Genomic DNA, 21937 nt, shown 5'->3' on the forward strand with positions numbered 1-21937 from the left:
CCGGCGCGCAGGTGGCACATAGGACGCCTCAGACGGCGGTGGTTGGGGACGCACAGCAGGAGCGGCAGCCTGGATGAGCGGTCGGAGTTCACTCATCAACTCTTTCGTCATACCGTGCAACTGCGTCTTGACATCCTCCATTATTTCTCGCTTCAGCTCATCTCTCCACGCAGAGGTCTGTGGTGGCACAGGGACAGTTACAGGGTTAATAGCATGACAAGCGATTTCAGTAGCTGGCGTACCTCCATGTTCCGTGTCCAACGTCAAGGCCTCCTGTCGCAGCGCGGCGAAGTCTTCGTCAGGGTGGCGTCGAGCATATATTCTCAGTGCTTGACCAAGTGGGCCCTCAGTTAACCCCATAAGAAACTGGTCTTTCAAGACGGCCTCGGAGGGGGCTGTAGTCGCATCATAACGCCGCAACCCACAAAATAATTCTCTAAGTCTCAGAATAAAGGCACTGACACTCTCTCCAGGGCGCTGTGCGCAACTATAAAATTGTGAGCGTACCTTTGCAACAGGGATTGTTTCCTTGTACACGTTATCTAGATGAGCAAAGATTTTGGCCACAGTATCTCGATCCCCCTCATCCAACACATTAACTTGCCGTCTAGCTTCATCAGTCAAGGTTTGTAATAGAATGGCAACCTTTTTAGCCTCATTAACATCTTGCGTCCCCAATAGCCCTTTAATCTGTACTTTCCATTCCCTGTACTTAAGTTCACCCTCTGTACCTCCAAACGTGGGCAGCCACGGGGCGCCCGGATACACCGGCATCATCATCATATTAACAAGTTCACAATTACACACTTATTCACTCTCTCCTCTATATTGCTCTGTGTCCGATCCTGCCGACAACGCCAATTTATGTAAGGGTGGCCCAACTCACATTAACCGCCAGTGTTTAAACTGGCACCTTTGTCATTACCTTGTTACTGAATTTGCCAATAAATAATTGTAAATACACCTTTTGGGTTTGTTGTATATTATTAAGTATTATCATTAGCAGATTGTATAATTATAAGTTTCCGACAACGCCACCTCGTTTAAAGAGGAAAATAAGTGCACAAAAGGCACAACCTTTAGGGACACACAAGTTCGTTTACGGAACACCAGAGCAATATAAATCATGAGGAGAGAATGACCAGGACGACAGTTTAGAAAAGTATAACAATCTTTATTACTAGGTTACAGCGGCCTCTATCACGCCAAAAACACAATAATAAAATAAAAGGGAACCCTAAAATCCTACGGCGCCAACTAACTAAAAAACTAAAAATAAGAGCACTGTCAACAATAAAGCATTAATTCAAACCCCCCTTCTTTCTCTTATCGTAACGTTCTTGGTGACAATTAAAGTGCACTTAGTTTAGGGTACCGGCTCGTTAAGGCCTCAAATCGTAATAGTATAATAATTACGATAATTAATTATAATGCAAGGAGCGCAGATTTAAGGACGAATAAATGTTATATAACTAAGCAGATATGAAATAATAGGCAGAGTATCGTTTCAGCAGGTGGGAATAGTGACTTCTACAGCAGGTGGGATGGCACACACAGCGGCACACAGCTCATCTTTGGTCATCTACGTCTTTAGTCCACCGTTCTGTGAATACAAAGAATACGCCAGTATCCTTGTCGTGACGACTATACAGCTCAACTCTAGGCCAGTGACTTTAGTGACAGTGGTGTACAGGATTGGATACTCACACGCAGGCAGGCTTGTGACCTGCCGCTGCGAATAGTTCACACGACACCACAGTAGTCACAACGACCCCTCTCGTTAGCCGGGTAGCCGGTTCGGCTCGTCAGGACCCTCTCGCTCGTCTCTGGATGGCCGGACCCTGCCTGGTACCGCTGACACCCGGATCACCGTCTGGAATCCGCTGGGTTTGTAAGGTAAAGCGCTACTCGGTCCTAGCACTTTAGTTCAATAAGGTTCAGTTCAGTTACTGCCTGGCTCGGCCTGTGCCTGTCTCTCTGCTCATCACAGCCGGCCACCTGAGTCACTTCCCTCAGCCTGCTCCACACACACGTCTGCGCCCCTTGCTTGTCAACCTAGACTGAGCCTGGCGTTCCTCTTAAAGGGCCGCCTCCCACTCTGCCAGCCGCCCATTGGCTGGTCATGACGTCAGTCCCCCATACATTGGCCAGCACCGGCGTCTAGTTATCCTATCAGTTCGCAGTCAGACTCACACATGGAAAGAGAGGAGGTTGTTAGAGGGAGACAGCAATATAGCATTATCACAACGAAACATATTAGAGAAATTATACAAAACATGCCCAAACAAAAGGAAATAATTGTAAAAACAAACAATTATTAAAGAAAATAAAAAATAAAAAGGATAACGCTACTTCCACCCCCTCACATAAATAAAAAATAGGGCTTGAGTGGTTAAAATATCATGTGTGATAATTAGATTTGATGGCAGAGTATGATCCTGGTTTAGGACAGTGGGCTTAGTATGACCAAGTGAATGAAATAGAAACCAACAGCATCTCATGCAAGCCCAGAATCTAGTCATACATTATTGTGGAAGTTAGACTGTACAATGGAATGCAAGGAAATTGAGTATGGTTTAGCAATAAAGACACAATGAAACATCTTGAAACATCAGTAAATGAACGTGCTGTAGTGTGACTTAATTGTTCTGTAACATTATGGAAAGTGTGCTTAAGAAAAATCTAAATGTTCAAATTTGTATTATATTGTGACAGGATAAAATCTCTAAATGCTGTTTCATTGCTAACCATCTGTAACCCTGTAAAACTCTAGATGGCTGTTTTAGAGAGAAATGTCCATCTTCGCTTACACTGGCTGTTTTGAGTGTGTGCTGTTAAATGCCACAGCAACATAGAAAGGCTGATAGTGTTATTTATTTAACTTATGTTGTTTCCTCTCTAAGCCAACAATCAGTCATAATCTGTCTGCCAGTGTGCTATTAAAATAATATTCATAGAATTTGTAGTAAAGCAAAGAGGATATGTGTGAATATGTGAACAAGTGCGCACGTGTGTGTGTGTGTGTGTGTGTGTGTGTGTGTGTGTGTGTGTGTGTGTGTGTGTGTGTGTGTGTGTGTGTGTGTGTGTGTGTGTGTGTGTGTGTGTTTGTGAGTTTTCATTTTAATTTTCATAAAGTACAGCTGTTCCTCTCTTGCAGAAATGTAAGCCTCAACTCAAAATACTTTTTTAATGTGTTTCAACAACCCTGAATATACAAACAAAATATTCTCATTTGATATAAAATATATTTCCAAGAAGAGAAGGTGCTTTTTGGGGGGGATTAAAGAAAAGGTTTGTGTGAAACAGTGTGTTCTTCTCAGTTTGAAATTGTTTTTATTGAGGGCGGGCTGTTTCATTAAAACGCAGTAAGCTCTGTGAATATGCTTGTAGTTATGAGGGGAAAACACACCCACAGACTTACAACAGGCCCTTTGAGGTGAACCGGCATTACAAACACATTAGGGGAAAAGAGCCCTACTGTCTAGACGAGAGAAGGCATGGAAAAGCTGAACTGTGAAAAAGAAATCTGAATAACTGACCGTGGGTTTCAAGACCTCAGTGGAACGGAACAGGTATTCTATCCCTGCATACGACATACTGTATCTATTTTGGGGGAGAAAACGCTATCCTTGCCTTATTCTTTAGATTCAGTCTGAGAAAGTATTGCCATTTTTTCAGTTGAGGACTTCTTACTGTATCACATTTAGAAATACATTGTTTGAAATTCACTTTGGCTGAGAATGATGTGAGGCTTAATGTGAATTCATTTCATTTGATTCATGTCATTTTTGGGTCATGTCATAAAGTGATAGAGGTTAGGTTAGGCAATGAAATACTTGGGGCTTGAGGGCATGTTTTGAATACTTAGCTTTTTTATGTATGTTTGGGCCTCTATGCCTTTATTGATATGATAGTAGTTTGACAGGGAATGCGGAGAGAGATGGGGTGACATGCAGAAAAGGCTGTCAACTCCAACCCACGGCAAGCGGCTGTCATGCTACTTTGGAGTCTACAGTGTAGGTACCCAGACCGCTACGCCAGTGGTCCGGGCCTGCTATCCCATTTAAACTATGAACCATATTGTGGAATTTGAACTTACCACGCTGCCATTGGCCCTCTGTTGATTGAATAGGTCCACAATGTTATCATGTGAACTAAGATCATTACACTAGAGAGAGAGAGAGATACAATGAGAGAGATACAGTACTGTAACAGCATGAATAATATTCATATGCAGCAAAATCCTGACCAATTATACTTCAATTATGTAGACTAGATAATGCCATATATAATAGCCATTTAAAATCTGAACAGAAAAGAACACAATAGAATAGAATAGAATAGAATAGAATAGAATAGAATAGAATAGAATAATAAGTGTTACACTTGTGTCACTGGATTTGTTTTCTTCGTGATGTAGTTGTATAATCCATAGTGATGGAATGATGCTGATGAGAAACAGGAAGATAGATGGAGAGAACCTAGAGGGGAATGGAACAAACAGCAAAACCTTCAACAAAATGTGTGCGCATGTGTGCATGTGCGTGTGTGCGTGCATGACGTGTGTGTGGGCGCACGCACGCGCGTGTGTGGGCACACGCGCGTGTGTGTGTGAGCGCGCGCGCGTGTGTGTGTGTGCATCAGTCCCTGTTGTCTCACTGTGCACACTACTTCAATGGACAGGTGCGTCGGAGCAGGCATTATGAAGTATTATAAATACCTATATGGAGTCTACTGAGTGCAGAAAGTTGTAATATAATATATGCAAGCACGTTTTCTGTATCCCAGAGAACATAATATCCAAAATATGTATAGGGGTCAGACCTAGCAATACAGGTATAAGGGTCTGAGCTAAAAATACATCACACAAAATCAGTGAACAATCAAATAGGCCTACTGTTGGTCAGGACAGAAAATACAAAAAACTATAGCAGGATAGAACAATGTATCAAATGTATCAAAAATACACAGAATGATAAGACCTTAATTATCACAACATCCCTCTATGCTGTAGGTGTATAATTGGATCAGAGAATATTTTACATTTCTCCCATGTTTGTTAAGAGTGGGGGGAATTGAAAGATGTCTGATAGTTCCAGGATCTGGCCGCAGCATCTGCTGCAGTCTGATCCGGAACTATCACACATTTTCCAATTGGAACTATCACTATCACTATCAGACTGCAGCTGGAACTATCACACATTTTCCATCATTAAAATGATTTTAACGATAAGAAACATGAAATGTCCTCCCTGCGCTTTGTTGGTATTGAGGTGGTGACCAAGAGAAGGGATATTGGATTTTCACCCTCAACACTCTAGAGACCCAAACAGGACGGAGGGCTAGTGAATAGAATAGAGAAAATTGGTTGTTACAAGTGGGCAATCACTTAATCAAATCCTCAATTAAATCACAAACTAAACTGAATCTCCCATAACATTATTTTCTTTTGTCCTGTTCTTAATTGAAATTGACTACTAAGGGTTATTTCATCCAAGTCCTTTACAACGAAAAAGAAAAAAAATAAGCAGCTTAATATTGAAGATAATTATGCATGTATATTCGAACCAATCAAATAATTGAAATCATAACTCTTCACATATAGTAAAAAATTAAAGGCAGCCTTTTTTCTCATAACATAAGAATTAATTAAAGACAATCATACTTCTTTGTATAATCCTTTCACTTTCATTCCCTTTCATTTCCCCAAATAATCAGCTTGAATATCAGCTTAACAGCTACAGTAATGAATTAGTTAAGGATGGATTTCGTCTATACCCGGTAGCCTAATATGACCTTCAACGTTTTCAGGCCGGGGACCCCCAAACTGATGATGAGATGGAGCAGGGACCCCCTACCACCTCGTAGGGTGGGGGGTCGGGGCTACGACATATTTTTTATTTTAAACATGTACAAGTTACAGCTAGCAGGGTGGGCCGTACCACTACCACTTCTAAACATACTACTTATTAACTGAGAACCAATGTCAATAATATCAACAATCTGTCAATTGCATTGTAATCATGTATTCAAGCTATTCAAAATGGATAGAATCATGATTTATTTTTTAACATAAATGTAAAAAAAAAAAAAAAAAAAAAAAAAAACATTTTTCTTTTTTTTTAACCAATAATTTCGCGGACCCCCTGCAGTACCTCCGCGGACCCCCTAGGGGTCGCGGACCCCTGTTGAAGACCCCTGGGACTCTACCGTAATCAGTTTGAGTTTATTAATTAGAAACTGTTCACCTTGTATTCATCTGAAGTTCAGATGTTTGTTTAAATATATTTAGCATATTTCATAGATTGGAGTCTTTAGGTATCCATTTAAGCTTTATTGTGTTGAGTGGTTCAGTAATTTCTACAAAACATCAGTGCATTCTTGGGTGGAGTTAAGAATGAGGTTCTGTACATGTTCAAAAAACAACACAACAATGTGTTGATAGAAAAAAAACTACTTTTGAACAAAACTTTCACTTGCAGTGGAGTAGCCACTGTAGCCTAATATGACCATGCAGGAGTTAGTAGCCTACATTGACAGGGTCTTCTAAATAAAAGGTGTATTTACCATTTGTATTCCTTCCCCTTTCTTCTCTTCAGTGTAAAGATCATCTCAGCTACCTGGGGTAAGAACAGAAAAGTCAGGAGCCAATATAGGCTGTTTTTCTTCACCCATACCACTCCACATACCCCTAGTAACGACACCAGAATAAAGAAACACCGCGTCACCACCGCACAAAAAAAACGAACGATCATATCTATTAATTGATACCAACTACAATGACCCTTGAAATGCAGCTGCCGGGTGTCAAGGACATTAAATTACTGGCGCTCATTCTGTCTTGCAGGGAAGAAAAAAAGTTTGGGCACGCCTCTGAACCGGCCCGGTTCAACAATGTGGTCACTGTGGCAGGTCAGCATGTTGACACCAACCGCCTGTCCGCCAACGCTGCTGGAAAAAGTAGTATTCTCATATAGTCTCATTTTTTACTTGAGTAAAAGTATCAATATTGCAACCAATGTAGAAATGCTCAGTTACAAGTAGTAAACGTCAGGAATTCAAAGCGTATCGGGTAAAAGTATATTGTTATCAAAATGTAGGCTGCTTATTAAAATTAGTCTACTCATTATGCAGAATTAATGTCCCATAGCACTCGCTGTGTTGACTAATAAACTTAACCTACATTATGGAATTTCATTTTTAGCATTCAGCTTCAGCATGTTTGGGTCTCAGAGATAAAGTTACAACCAAATAATTTAGCCTATTGGCCTACATATTAAACGAAATTAAAGTTTATTTGTGCAGATGAAAAGGAGCGCTACTGTCAAGGTCCCATAGCCCAGAGGGACATTTGCGATGTGATTGGGCAGTCGCTCGACAACTATACGGTACGGCATGCTGCAGCCACGAGCGAAAATACATAAAACAGGGTGCATTTTTTAGAACTATCCATCATATGCTAACTGCTAAATCTCATTTTAAGACACTTTATCATTGAATTTACACATAGCACGCTATCATGTGCTGAAGGGGTATCATTTATTTGTTTGGGAAGAACTCCAGCTGGCTTCCGTGATGATGATGATGATGTTGCCATGGTAACGCCAGGAGCGTCAACATGTCCGCAAGAGCGAAAAAACACGAAAAGAAAGAACTGCACAAAGTAGGTGATATCATACACGTTAAACAACAGTTTGCAAAGGTACATCTAAATTATATTGATGCAAAACTTTAAATGTATGCTTTTTTGTCAGTTTAGATCTTGTGTGTTCTTGTAGGCTACACAAGGCTACACAGCTGATATTGTTTGTCCTTCAAACTAAACAAGGAAGAAGTCAAAGAAGACAGACTCTTATTTCTCCAATGGAATGCACCCCTCACACAAATCAACCAAATGTTGGAGATGACGGTGGAGGATGTTCAGTTGTAAGTTGCTCAAGATCGCTCACTAAATTGTAAAGTCAATGTAGCCTAACTTGTCTCCAGTTTAATGTAGCCTGTGCAACATACAAGATTCTCTGTGAGTGCTCAAATATTAGAATGCAAAAAGTTGATTGAGCTACCTATGATCTAGCCCTGAAACATTACAGCCATGTGTCATGTTTCAGGGCTATACCTATCCTCAGCATGAACAACATGACAAACGATCTCCACATTGAATAGTTCTGATCTTGTTGTGTGTCCACCATCAGGCAATTTGAGGACATCTTAAACTTTAGGAACCAGCGGACCTGTATGAAAGAAGCTGCTCTGCTGGACTTCTATGTTTCTGGATTCTGGTGGGCCAAAGAAGCCAAATTCAGCCCTACACAGCTGTCCTTCACTATGGCTGTGCTGCAAATGATGCTGGACAACATGAAAGGTAAGTAAGTGAGACAGGCTTACACAGAGACAGACAGGGGAGCCATGCAGGCAGGTTCAGCACATTGATTGTGTGAGACAGATTGTGGGACAGAGAGACAGGACACAGAGAGAGCGATACAGTCAGGAACACACACAGGCAGGCAAGATGGCAGGAAGATAAAAAAAAAATCCAGTCAGACAGGATAGAATAGAAAATGTTTTCATTTGTTAAGTGATTAACTATAAAGAATGGTCCATGGTCAAAGTCAAATTAGAATTGTGTGCTGAATTGTCATTACAGAGAAGCACATGTCTTTTGTTGATAACTGGGATGAGTTTGCCAAGGCGTTGGAAGCAGCAAGACAGCATGCTGCCTCAGAGGGCGATATCAATCCACTACTCGATGTAGAACAAGCCATTGCACTCACAGACTACCTCAAAAACAGGTAATGATAGATCCCAAACGGGTTTATTCTGTAATAAGCACTGTTGCAGGCTTGCAGCTTCCTTCTACTTTGTCTCTAAAAGCCACCTAGATCCCTTAATGAACAATTCCAGAGTGTTATCTTTCAGGTTATTTGGATTACTTTATTGTGCTGAAGGTTGTAGAATGTGAATGTCGAATGGCTTATTAATCAAAACTCAAATCATGGCTAAACTCAAATCATGAGCAAACTTTAATTATCAACTGTAAATGGGAGGCAGTGGCTCAGGTGTAGAGAAACCGTCATTAGAACACAGAGGGTTCCCGAAGGGCTCCACCAGAGTTAGTGTTGAAGAGTCCTTGAGCAAGACTCTGAACCCCTAGTTGCTCCAGGTGAGCAGGTTGGTGCCTTGCATGGTTTCCTCCGGCATCGTTGTATGTGTGTGAATGGGTGAATATTATGCACAATCTCTGTAAAGTGCCTTGCATAAAGGCGCTATATGCACCATTTACCATTTAAACGGCTGAGAACAGTCTCTCTTTGATGTTTATTAATTTGCTGGAGCGCCATGGGAATATAACTTTCTGAACTAGGTGTCAATGTTCTTTTGACCATTGACAGTCTCTAACAAGCATTCAGCTCAATATTTTTGAAATCCAAAGGTGAGACACTGACTGCAAGCCTAAAAGTAGGTCATGATATGTAATGTGGAAAACACTTTAGGCTAGCATGTGTGTAGTTTGAGAATGGCATATTTGTCTAGTCTATATCACACAAAACACCACTCTGCAGCCAAATCTAATTTATTTTTAGTCTTTTTCAGAACTACAGGCTGTATGAGTTTCTCTTCACTAAACCCAGAGATGAAATCCTGATTAGCATGGAGGTGAGTCCACTAAGCTCATAATCTGTTTTTCAACATCCAGGGACCAACAGGAGGTCCAAATGGACCGTTACGGGTCTGTAACTCTGAGAGTGTACAAATGGAACCAAATGGACCTGGTTCCATTTGTACACTCAGGTTTAAATGATCACAGAGAATTGTATTTGTCGACTGACTGACTGACTGACTGTGTGTGTGTGTGTGTGTGTGTGTGTGTGTGTGTGTGTGTGTGTGTGTGTGTGTGTGTGTGTGCGTGCGTGCGTGCGTGCGTGCGTGCGTGCGTGCGTGTTTGTTGTACTTTCTGTGTTCCAGAGGACTATAGAGGTGATTAGTAGTGAGGATGCTGGTGCTCCATTGGAGGAGGGCATGTCAGCTGACCTCTATTTCCGCCATCTGGCACCGCCTCCTATCGAAGAATATGAACAGGTGATGTATGGATATGGATGGATGGGTTTATCTGGATTAAATATGTTTAATCTAAAGCTGATCTAAAGCTGGAGCAGGTCATGCGATCGTTGGCTTTGGGTACCCAGCAACAGAACATCCACAAATCCACAAAGATTATCCACAATAATTAAAGTGGTAAAAAGTTAAAATGTTAAAATGTCTTCTTACTTGTTCTGAATAAATGGTAAAGTAAATAAAAAGTTGCATGGATGAATGGAATATTTAAGCATTATGATTTCACATTCAACGCAGACATTTCAGTTTTGAAAAGAGTTAAAATTGTTACGTTGTGCAAATCTTTTAATCTTTGAAAACGTAGAGAAGGATGAGGAAAACTCTGAGAAAGACTATTGTGAAAGTTGTGTAGCCTCATCCTTCACAACATTACCTGTCAGCATCTCATGAACTCCGATGTGTTTGCCTGACAATAATATTTGAAAATGAATACTGGCCCATGAAAAAAGAAATCGATTGATTGTATTTAAATGTTAATTCTGGGTGAAATTAGCATATTTAGGCCTCCAATTGTATCTCCAATTTTCAAAATACTATGTTCTTTCGTAAATGAAAGCCCTAATTAATCATACAATAGTGTTGCACAAAAGTAGTGAAAATAGCCAATCTACAAGCACACAACGCCTGTGTGCTTGTAGATCAGCGTTTTAGAATAATAATAAAAAAGGGAACGGTTTCAGACATACAAGGTCTATGTCGAAAGTAAAAGAAAATCATTTTAATTTAGATCATTTGCTATTTCTCAGCTGGCCACTCGTGGGCACTGTCTGCCTTTGGAACAATATGTTGTCAGCATCATGGTACAGCTCTGACCTCAGCTTCTACTCTCCGTTACAACATGCTATGCAAAAGGCATCCAGTCAGCTTATTGTCTGGTGCACTGTCACCTAGAGACTGACCTGGATTAATCCATCATTTAGCCTAATACATTTCTGACTTTCTATATTGTGGCAGTGGCATCCTGTGTACAGCATAGCTCTCAAACTGAGGGACTATGGCCTCCGATTCCACTGACCCATGGCATAAAGCACCCATCACATATGAAACGGTGGAACAAGTGTTTCCCTTCAACTTGCCGTTTTATAAAGAACACCACAGAGTATAACAGTATAAAGATTGGACCTGGTTTCAAAACTGATATATTCACCTGTGAAGTTTGTACCCCCAGGCTAACCAGGAAGAGACAGGAGAGCCACAGCAGAAAGTGTACCAACACACTGGAAGTGATGTGGAGGACAGGCAGGAAGGGAGTGCCTCTGCATATTCCACCCAGGAGGTGAAGGAGGTGCTGGCAGAGGTGACCAAAGGCATGTTGGGACGCCTACAGGTACTCCTCTGCCATAAAATACTCCTTGTGTTATGTCCCACCTGGGATTCGAACCCTGGTCTCCCACAAGAGAGACCACATTTCTACCACTTAGGGCAATACCCACTGGGCAACAGGAGGAGATATTGCAATTATGAGCTTCAAGTACTACTTATCAACCAGTAGGTGTCCTAGCCGACACCAGGGTCTACATTTCTCAATAGAAGAGTAGGGTGAACACCTCCAGCCCCAGCAGATGTGCTGGTTAAAATGACATGTATTAATTCAAATAAGTTCCAGATTTCAGTTTTAAAGACACAACCCAGGTTGGGGTTATATTCACATTCAAGGGGTTTGGTTTGTAGATGGAATAATAATGCTATATGGAACTTCATAAATCAAAATATAGTTCTGTATATGATTAATATCAACATATGCTAGATATGGTTTTCTCAAAATCGGTTAAAAGGGGATACGCTTCAGAAGTCAGGGAAAGCAGATACCGAAGCCAAAAATGTCTGAGAGCCACTGCTCTAGAGAATACAAACAGCTCTAGAGAACACAAACACGTTTCAAGTTGTCTTTTCCTTTCTTTTCTTTTCTGAGGGTGGTGGTATGGGGCTACCCACTTCTTGCATCACTGCTTGTGTCTTTAAGAGCTTTGGGTAGTAAAGTGTTTCGGAGGTGGGACCTGTGGGGATAGAGGCACAAAGACTCTTTATGATAGTATTAAGTGGTACACAACACTCAATAAAAACTAAAAACTCAATTACATGTAATTATACAATCATTACGCCCTGAAGTAGGGTGATATTATAAAGTGTCATAGCTGCCGGTATAGGCGGCCTCCTGTCAGTGCATGACAGATCCGCTCCAAGGGCACACACAACAATCCTAATAGTAAGTAACCCTATAGCTCTGTTTTTCACTGCTTGTCCTCACAAGTCGCCCGCGTTCGGTATATCTCTCTCATGGAGTTGGTTAGGATTGGCTCTTATAAGGGGTCGTGTTGTTTTCAAAGCATGACTGGTATTTATTGTGCTTTTAATAAGCCTGCAGGGATATCTAATAACAAGGAAAGACCGAAATAAAGGGGAGATAAACCAAATAGAGAGAGATTGTTAGGAGCAGAGGGAACATTTTAATATGGATTTAATATAAAGACATTGATGGGAAATGTCGAAGACAAAACAGGGAAGTGAGACAGACAGACAGACAGACAGACAGACAGACAGAGAGAGAGAGAGAGAGAGAGACAGAGAGAGGGAGAGAGAATAAGAAAGGACTGATAAAGTCCTGAACAGCTGCAGAGTGAGGGTTACGTTGCTCTTAATAAGTGAATAACTGTCTTGTAATGCGAAACCATCCATCCACTGCTCAAAAACGTTCAAACACATTACACATCCACTGATTCTTAACAACCTTATCCCGATATACTTTTTGACCGGGGTACCCCAGAGCTCTGTACTAGGTTTGTTCCTTTTCTCCCTGTACACCACATGTCTTCACCAAACATAGCAGATGTACAGGCTCACAACCTGTTGCGTTGTGATGTGTTGTGAGCTTAGACTTGCTATTTCTGCTGAATGTTTTCCTATTATGACATGCCCAGAATAGGGACGCTAGGGTTCAAGTGGTTAAGCCTGATCTAGACCTAGTTGTGTGCCGGTGTCGCACACTGAAACTAGCTCACATATGAGCTTGTAGATTGTCTAGTCAGTGGTGTAAAGTAACTAAGTACATGTACTTAAGTAATGTGTTTAAGTAAAATGTTTAGGTATTTGTACTTTACTTCAGTAATTCCAATTTCCAATACTTTTACTACTACTCTACTGCTCGGATCCAAATATTGTACTTTTACTCCATTACATTTACAATTGAAAACTTTAGTTACTAGTTACTTTGCAGATATAAATTATAATCTTATAAAACATACACAAACCACTTTAACCACTTTTAATACCGTGGCTATTTGAAAATAGACACTATTTTCAAACTTTTTGAACTTACTTTTGGTACTTTAAGTACATTTCATAGTTTGAGTCAAGAACATTTTAAATTCCAGACTTTTACTTGTAAAAGAATATTTCTATATTGCAGTATTGATATTTTTAAGTAAAATATCTGAGTACATTTTGACACCAATGCTCAAATAATACTCTGTGGGCACTGGGCAAGTGTGCCCGAACACACGCGCACACATTTGAAGTATTTATTTATGTCCACATAAATGGCAGAAAAATAGCAGATCCAAAGCCTCACAAAGCTTCGCATAGCTTTTAGATTGGCTGTTTTCCGGTGCGCAACACTGACATGTAACTAAGCATGAATCAGGTATAACTTCAATCCTAACCCCTAAACCTAACCTCTAAATGTCTTTTCCTAATTCTAAGCCTAATTCCCCAAATCTTTTATTAACCAAACAACCATTTATCAAGTGAGGAGCAGGAAAATGTTCTTCTCAATGTCTATTTCTCAAATTCCACCATATTTTTGTGGACATCTGGCCCTCACAAGTATAGTTCTACAAACGCACGCACGCACGCACGCACGCATGCACGCACGCACGCACGCACGCACGCACGCTCACAGTCTCACTCACACACGTTCACTGGGACCGATTATCAGCCGTCTCCCAGCAGGCCAACAACTGCTATTTCTATCTGCCCCCTGTTCCTGACAGGGTCAATTACTCCCTCTCATTTAGCTCTTACATGTGTCACATGACTGCTGAAAGAACATGGAGAGATAGCTAACACAATATGCAATATCACTTATGAAGCATGATGAGGCATCACAGGCGCAAGCAGGACTTGTTGATGGAGGATGAGACTGAATTCAGTGGCATTAGGGGAGGGAGAGAGAGAGAAAGATAGAGAGAGAGTAGTTAGCAGTAGTAGTAGTATTGTTCTATGGCATATTAAACTGTAATAAGGCATTGAAATGACTAATTAACATGTATCATAATGCCCTATATGCAGCAATTGTTCAACTCCTTAGCAATTGTTCTTCTTCTACTACTACTACTACTGTACTACGCTGCTTATAGGACATTATGATACATGTTAATTGGTAATTTCAATGCCTTAGTTATTACAGTTTAATATGCCATAGAATAAAAACATGTTAATACCAAAGTAAACAACCTCAAGGAGTGGATTTCATGTTGCTATACTGTAGCTAGCAATATCACACATCACAGTAATACTAGATGAATTGTAGATGAATTATTCATTGTAATAACTGCAATATAATGCATTAAAATGCATTTCATTTTCAGATGTGATTATGCACGAACAGCACATACACACTTTTAATGAGCTTATATTGTCACAATGCACTCTGAAGAAAGTGCATTCTGCAAATTATGCAATGCAGTCTGTTTTATACTGTATAGGGTGACCTCAATAGTTTCGTCAAATATTATACTGTACAGTCTGTAGTGCTAAAGAAGTTGTCTTTTGGCCAGTAAAGACTGAACAATAGAACAATAGCCTGGCAGTCAAGTACCAATATAATCAAATTTTTCTTTTTCTATTCTATCCTATATCTCGAGAACCATCCGACTGACCAACTGTGATGGTGTCCAAGTGGGAATTAAACCGAGATGCCCCTTAAAAGTAGAGAGAGAAGGAGAATCAGTGGGATCTGTTGTTGCTTTGTGTTTAATAGGTAGTTAATGTCTCTTCAATGGATCTGAACTAACCCGGAAGGAGATTCCTTTGCCTTTTGTGTTGTTGGCTGTGGTGCTGGAGTCATTACGGTGATGTCACTGTGCGTCAGTCATATCCATATATGAAGCCCCCGATGTCGGTCATTCCCAAAAATAGGGGTCCATGATGTCACACCTGGGTACGTCAGTTATCTCCATATATGAAGATGTCGGGGTGGTATAGATCAGCTTTCTCCATATAGGGTTCCGGGCCTCCTGAACATGGTCTAACTCGCGGTGGTATCCATTTATGACTAATGCTGGAAAGTATGCTCTAAAATGTTCTTTACACCCGGTGTTGAGTTGGTTGGATAGGCAGTTGTCCAGACCCACCAACCCGACCCATATGCCCATGTAGAGGTAAGTCGTCGGAACAGCAGATCTCCCAAAAATATTGATGATGCCATGAATCCCCATATATGGAGATTTACTGGAGGAGAACAGTGATGTCATTGTCATTAAAATAACTTCATAGCACTGACATCATCCCAGACTGGCTTGGACTCCATATTTAGGCATGCCTGACACAGAACTCTATAAAGGCATAAAAGGGACACAGACCGGTAATCCTAGGCAGACGCAGATGTCGTCTAGCAAGCACAATTGGTGTGGAGTTTGCAGTAGAGTTATTCAATTAATAATAGATCATTTCAACTTATTGAAGCCTGGCGGACAAGAAGTGAATTAATTCAAGATGAAGCTGAACATCGAGGGTCTCCTGGTGTATTTTCCATATGACTACATCTATCCAGAACAGTATTCCTACATGCTGGAGCTGAAGAGAACGCTGGATGCCAAGGGACATGGGGTTCTGGAGATGCCTTCAGGAACAGGAAAGACCATATCTCTGTTGTCTCTGATTGTTGCCTACCAGATTGCCCATCCTCTGGAAGTGACAAAACTCATCTACTGTTCAAGAACAGTTCCTGAGATTGAGAAAGTGGTGGAGGAGCTGAGGAAGCTAATGGAATATTATTCTAAAGTGGCTGGACCGCTCAACAACTTTCTGGCTCTGGCCCTCTCCTCTAGGAAGAACCTCTGTGTTCACCCCGAGGTGTGTTCTTTGCGCTTTGGGAAGGAGGTAGATGGGAAGTGCCACAGTCTGACAGCATCGCACATTCGTGCACAACACCAAAGCGAACCCAGCAAACCTGTATGCCAATTCTATGAGTCTTTTGAAGCAGTCGGACGCCAGGTGCCCCTCCCGGCTGGCATCTATAACCTTGATGATCTGAAGGACTATGGCAGGAAGAAAGGCTGGTGTCCTTACTTCATGGCACGCCATGCGCTTATGCATGCCAACATTGTAGTCTACAGCTACCACTACCTCCTGGACCCAAAAATTGCAGACTTGGTGTCAAAAGAGCTGGCCAAGAAATCGGTGGTGGTGTTTGATGAGGCTCACAACATAGACAATGTGTGTATTGAGTCCATGAGTGTGAACATCACAAGGCGAACACTGGACCGCTGTCAGACCAATGTGGATACCCTCCAGAATACCATACACAAGATTAAAGAGACGGATGCAGCCAAACTGAAGGAGGAGTATAGGCGAATGGTGGAGGGCCTGAAGGAAGCCAACGTCGCCAGGGAAACAGACCTCTACATGTCAAACCCAGTGCTGCCAGATCAAATCCTCCAAGAGGCGGTCCCTGGCAGTGTCCGCACAGCGGAGCACTTCGTAGGTTTCCTAAAACGGTTTCTGGAGTACCTGAAATCCCGTCTGAGGGTACACCATGTGGTCCAAGAGAGCACCCCCCAGTTCCTCAAAGACATCTTTGAGAAGGTCTGCATCGACCGCAAACCTCTCAGATTCTGTGCAGAGAGGTTACGCTCTTTACTGCGCACCCTGGAGATTGCTGATATTGCAGATTTCTCTCCTATTACTCTTATCTCTAACTTTGCTACCCTGGTTAGCACCTACAGCCGAGGTTTCACCATTATCATTGAGCCCCTTGAGGACAGAACTAACCCTGTACTGCACTTCAGCTGTATGGACCCCTCCATCGCCATTAAGCCTGTCTTTGAACGATTCCAGTCTGTTGTCATAACTTCCGGAACTCTCTCTCCTCTGGACATTTATCCCAAAATACTTGACTTCCGACCTGTCACCATTGCGTCTTTCACCATGACCCTAGCACGGACATGTCTATGTCCTCTGATTGTGGGCAGGGGAAATGACCAGGTGGCCTTGAGCTCTAAATTTGAGACCAGAGAAGACTTTGCGGTGATCCGCAACTATGGTAACCTGCTCCTGGAGATGTCGGCCGTCGTTCCTGATGGCATTGTGGCGTTTTTCACTAGCTACGTTTACATGGAGAATATAGTGGCATCCTGGTATGAACAGGGTATCCTGGAGAATGTCCAGAGGAACAAACTGATCTTCATTGAGACTCCAGATGCTGCAGAGACCAGCATGGCCCTGGAGTTATACCAGGAGGCATGTGAGAATGGTAGAGGAGCCATCCTTTTGTCTGTGGCCCGAGGAAAAGTTTCAGAAGGAATAGACTTTGTGCATCACTTTGGTCGAGCCGTGATCATGTTTGGAGTGCCATACGTTTACACGCAGAGCCGCATTCTCAAGGCTCGTCTGGAGTACCTCAGGGACCAGTTCCAGATCAGGGAGAACGACTTCCTGACCTTTGACGCCATGCGCCACGCCGCTCAGTGCGTGGGCAGAGTCATCAGGGGAAAGACTGACTATGGACTCATGATCTTCGCTGACAAGCGCTATGCCAGGGCTGACAAGCGCGGAAAGCTTCCCAGGTGGATCCAGGAGCACATCAGCGACGGCAGTCTGAACCTCACCGTGGACGAGACCGTCCAGCTATCCAAACACTTTCTACGGGAGATGGCTCAGCCTTTCAGACAGGAGGACCAGCTGGGTCTGTCTCTACTGACCCTAGAGCAGCTCCAGTCAGAGGATATGCTGAACAAGATCGCTCAGATCGCCCACCAGTCCTAAGTACACTCAAACCAAAACATAATATCACCATAACAATGCCCAGGCCTGATGATGGTGACCGTCATCGTATGGATGCACAGACTGTTGTGGTTCCCAGACTGGGGACCAATTTACCATATTCACGCAGTGGCCATTTTTGAGCGGTGTTCTTGGAAGGGGCCACATTGGCTAAGCTTTTCGGGCTTAATGAAATGAACTCATAAATAGCGCCACTCACCTCACACTGGGTGTGATTTTTCTCTTATCTTACACTCAGGGTTGGTAGGAAATCTGTGATGTTCAGATAAACCCCCCCAAAAAAGAGAAATAAATATCTTCTAATGTAAATGGTGGCACACAAGGACTACCTAATGCATGGGAAAAAGGAAAGATTATCCTATATTAAAAATGACACCCAGTGTGAAGTAAGCGGTGCTATTTATGAGTTAATTTCAATAAGCGCCCTGCGAAGCTTGGCCAATGTGACCCTGGGAGTACAACAAACTTTGGACAGTTCGGGGGTCACACCTACGTTGCGCCACCGATCTGACTGGTATGGCCATATACAGTATGGACATCTCTGTATCTGTCAGTCCTTGTGCCTTTCATGGCCATATATGGAGATCCCTGATGTCTATGTTCATATATGGGCATGCTCCATCTATATCTGTCTGCCCTTGTCACTTTAAGCCCGTATATGGAGATATATATCTATATCTGTCAGTCCTTGTCCCTTTCATGCCCATACAGTATGTGGGGAGTCCCTTCTATGCCCATTTATGGACATCTCCCTATCTGTCAGTCCTTGTCCCTTGTAAGCCTATATATGGGGATCTCTGATGTCATAAATATATGTTTAGCTCCTTTTAGAACTAAATCCAATATTTTCACCAATCAGCCAAAAAGGCTATAAAATAAAGCAGCAGGCACAAAATATGTACTATTTTCTACATGGCAATATGGTATAATATTAGGCTACTGTTTTGGCAGAGTAAAACTAGTGATAAAATAATAATATTGCAGTTATATATTAAAAATACTGTACTCGTAACTGCCCAAAACTGTTTGTGATACATTCTAGTTGTTTGCCTTGCAGACAATATTATCAATCTGTTCCATTTAAAGAGTGTATGCAGTTATCTGTGGGTGTGGTCGTGATCCAAACCAACTCATTGGTCGAATGAGGTGTCTGTCATACAGACAAGACTTTAATTAAAAAGACATATTACCTGGGCACTTCAAAAATGACTACCCAGATAAAAAAGATGGAGCACTCAACTGGTCTGCACGTTCATTTATTAGAGCGACAGGGTGACTGACGTTTCGACGTTTAGTCTTCCTCAGAGACTCTGAGGATTTTTGAAGTGCCCAGGTAATATGTCTTTTTGATACATTTCGTCCTTGTTGAGCACCAACGAGTCCTTCTACCTGACTGCTGGCTGAAGCGCGCAGACATCTCCTACTTGAAGACTTTAAAGGAGTAGTTCACCCCCAAAATGACTTTTTTTCTATTGATTAGTCACGCCATGGAGAGTAGAGTTCAATAATATTTTTTGTTTTTTGTCACATTCCTAAGACAAAAATTTGATTCGAGTAAATTTACCCCCATTGATTCCGGATGGTGACCCGTTTCGAAACGGGTCACCATCCGGAACGAATGGGGGTACATTTATTGTTATCACATTTTTGTCTTAGGAATGCGGCAAAAAACAAAAAATATTATTGAACTCTACTCTCCATGGTGTGACTAATCAATAGAAAAAAAATCATTTTGGGGGTGAACTACTCCTTTAATTACTTTGTTTCTGTACATAGATATATATATTTTTTTATTTGGCTTGTATCTCTTTTCCAAACACAAACGTGAATATAAACACAATTTAATATTATTTCAAAAAATAAAAATAAAAGTCCGACGAGTACAAGGGGTAGTCTGTGAACGGGTACAACAGGTATTACATAACTGGATGGGGCATGCATTTCCAACATGCGGTTCCCAAGTAGGCGGTAGTCTAGTATAGAGCATCGCAGTGAGGTGTCGGAAGTCCATTTTCCATTCATTTTCACCATAGGGTTTTTCATTATCAGCCACAAAGTCGTAGCAATTCAATGTACACTTACCACTAGGCTGGTGGTTGTAAAATGGTTCTATATGCTCCTGTAGAACCCCCGAGTATGTATGCAATCACTCTAGTTTTAGTAAAAACATGTTTTAATCAAGATCGCACGGAGAAGAACTGCATTTCCCATACTGCTACATCCGGTGAAATCGACGTCTGTGATTGGTCTAGCTTCTTCTTCTTTCACATATCTTGCGGTTACCGCGGAAGTAGCTACTGCCCCCTGTCTTCCCGGCAGATTATTGCACTTCAGCGGAACTCCGTGAGCGATCGTCTTTCTTTTACAAATATGATGCACTAAGGATGACGATAAGAGCGTCCACAGAGATGACAATCACTATATTTCAGGCCATATGCTGGCCTGGATAACTAAACTGAGCGTGATTTAAGGGCTATATTTCAGGAAACAACAACAACATTCGCAATGCATTCTGGGAGTGTAGTTTCCGCAATTTTAAAAATAATGATGTACACAGTCTTGTACCCTGCCCTTTTTTTCAGCTTTCTAATTAATCTTTGCATTCAAAAAAATGTGAATATTGACATGATCCCTCTCCAGCCGAGGTGGTGTTGTCCAAGGCTTAAAAACGTTTAAATAAATACTTTATGAAATGTCTATGGAAGAAATGAATGCGGAAAACGCTTCCGACACCAGAGTGAGGACGGGGTGGGGCTTCAACTGCGATGCTCTATAGGGGTTCCCAAACCTTTTTGGCTCGGGGCACCCCTAAAAATATTTTTTTCATCCGAGGCACCCCTACATTATTATATTCCTAATTTTCACTCCCAGCACCTTATATTTATAGCATATTTTAGCGATTATGTTGCGAGGAAAGCGAGATAATAGCCATTTTGGTTCGAACTGACTGAAAATAACTTTGTACTTCAAGTTTAAAATTATACTAAATGTATTTATAATACATTTCAAATATTATGAAATTATTTCACGGCACCCCTGGACTGCCGTCGCGGCACCCCAGGGTGCCCCGTCACCCACTTTGAAAACCCCTGGTCTAGTAACTGTAATGGCTTATAATAATGTTGTGAAAAAGGTCAAATAATGGCCAAACCCATATATCAGTTGGGCTCCATTTCTTCAACTTGCTGTCCCACTTCTCTTTTACTGTGTGATAAAACACTTTCAATGTTCCAATCTATGTACAGTACGATACAGGACTGTGAGCGCATGCATCTTTACATGTTTTTAAGTCTCCCAGGCTGCAGGGTATTTTTGTAGCTGAGTTGTTTTTAGTTTGACACAGATTGCCTGTGCTGTTCCAAATTGCATCTTGCTGGTAAACGATATTTAATAACATCCATCTTTTGCCTGTTCACTTTCAGCTCTCTCTTTCTCTCTCTCTCTCTGTGTCTTACTCACTTTCTCCTTCTAAGGATAATCACAACCATACATTTTATATTTGTAACACATTATTCATTAAAAACAAATTGTGCTATAGTTCAAAGTATATAGGGAAGACAATTTAAACCCCCCCCCCCCCCCCCCCTCCCTCGCTCAATGTTAGAGGGAGGAAGATATTTGAGTTGCAGAGGTTTCCCAGGAGCCTCGCTGGGCATGTGGCTCTCATCATGCCTTATAAGGTCGACATTCAGAAAATTGGCCAGTGTAGCTGAGGGTGAATGCCATAAGTGGATTGGAACCATTTAATTTAGAAGTATACAGTGACCCAGAGAAAATAAATGGAACTGTGCTGCTGTGAGGCCGTAAACATGGCAGTACACAA

The 21937-nt window shown here is 41.7% G+C and overlaps 1 protein-coding gene across 1 annotated transcript; it reads left to right on the plus strand.

Annotated features, from left to right (window-relative positions):
* Positions 1–15825: 15825 nt before the first annotated feature.
* On the plus strand, positions 15826–18096 carry LOC308303402 (general transcription and DNA repair factor IIH helicase subunit XPD-like; the record flags this gene model as incomplete). Its single annotated transcript, XM_080747763.1, has 1 exon — positions 15826–18096. The coding sequence occupies one exon, from the start codon at positions 15826–15828 to the stop codon at positions 18094–18096; it is 2271 nt and encodes a 756-aa protein (XP_080603889.1).
* Positions 18097–21937: the final 3841 nt, after the last annotated feature.

Source organism: Nannobrachium achirus, assembly GCF_963921795.1.
Source record: "Nannobrachium achirus genome assembly, chromosome: 18".
In the NCBI taxonomy this organism is placed as follows: domain Eukaryota; kingdom Metazoa; phylum Chordata; class Actinopteri; order Myctophiformes; family Myctophidae; genus Nannobrachium; species Nannobrachium achirus.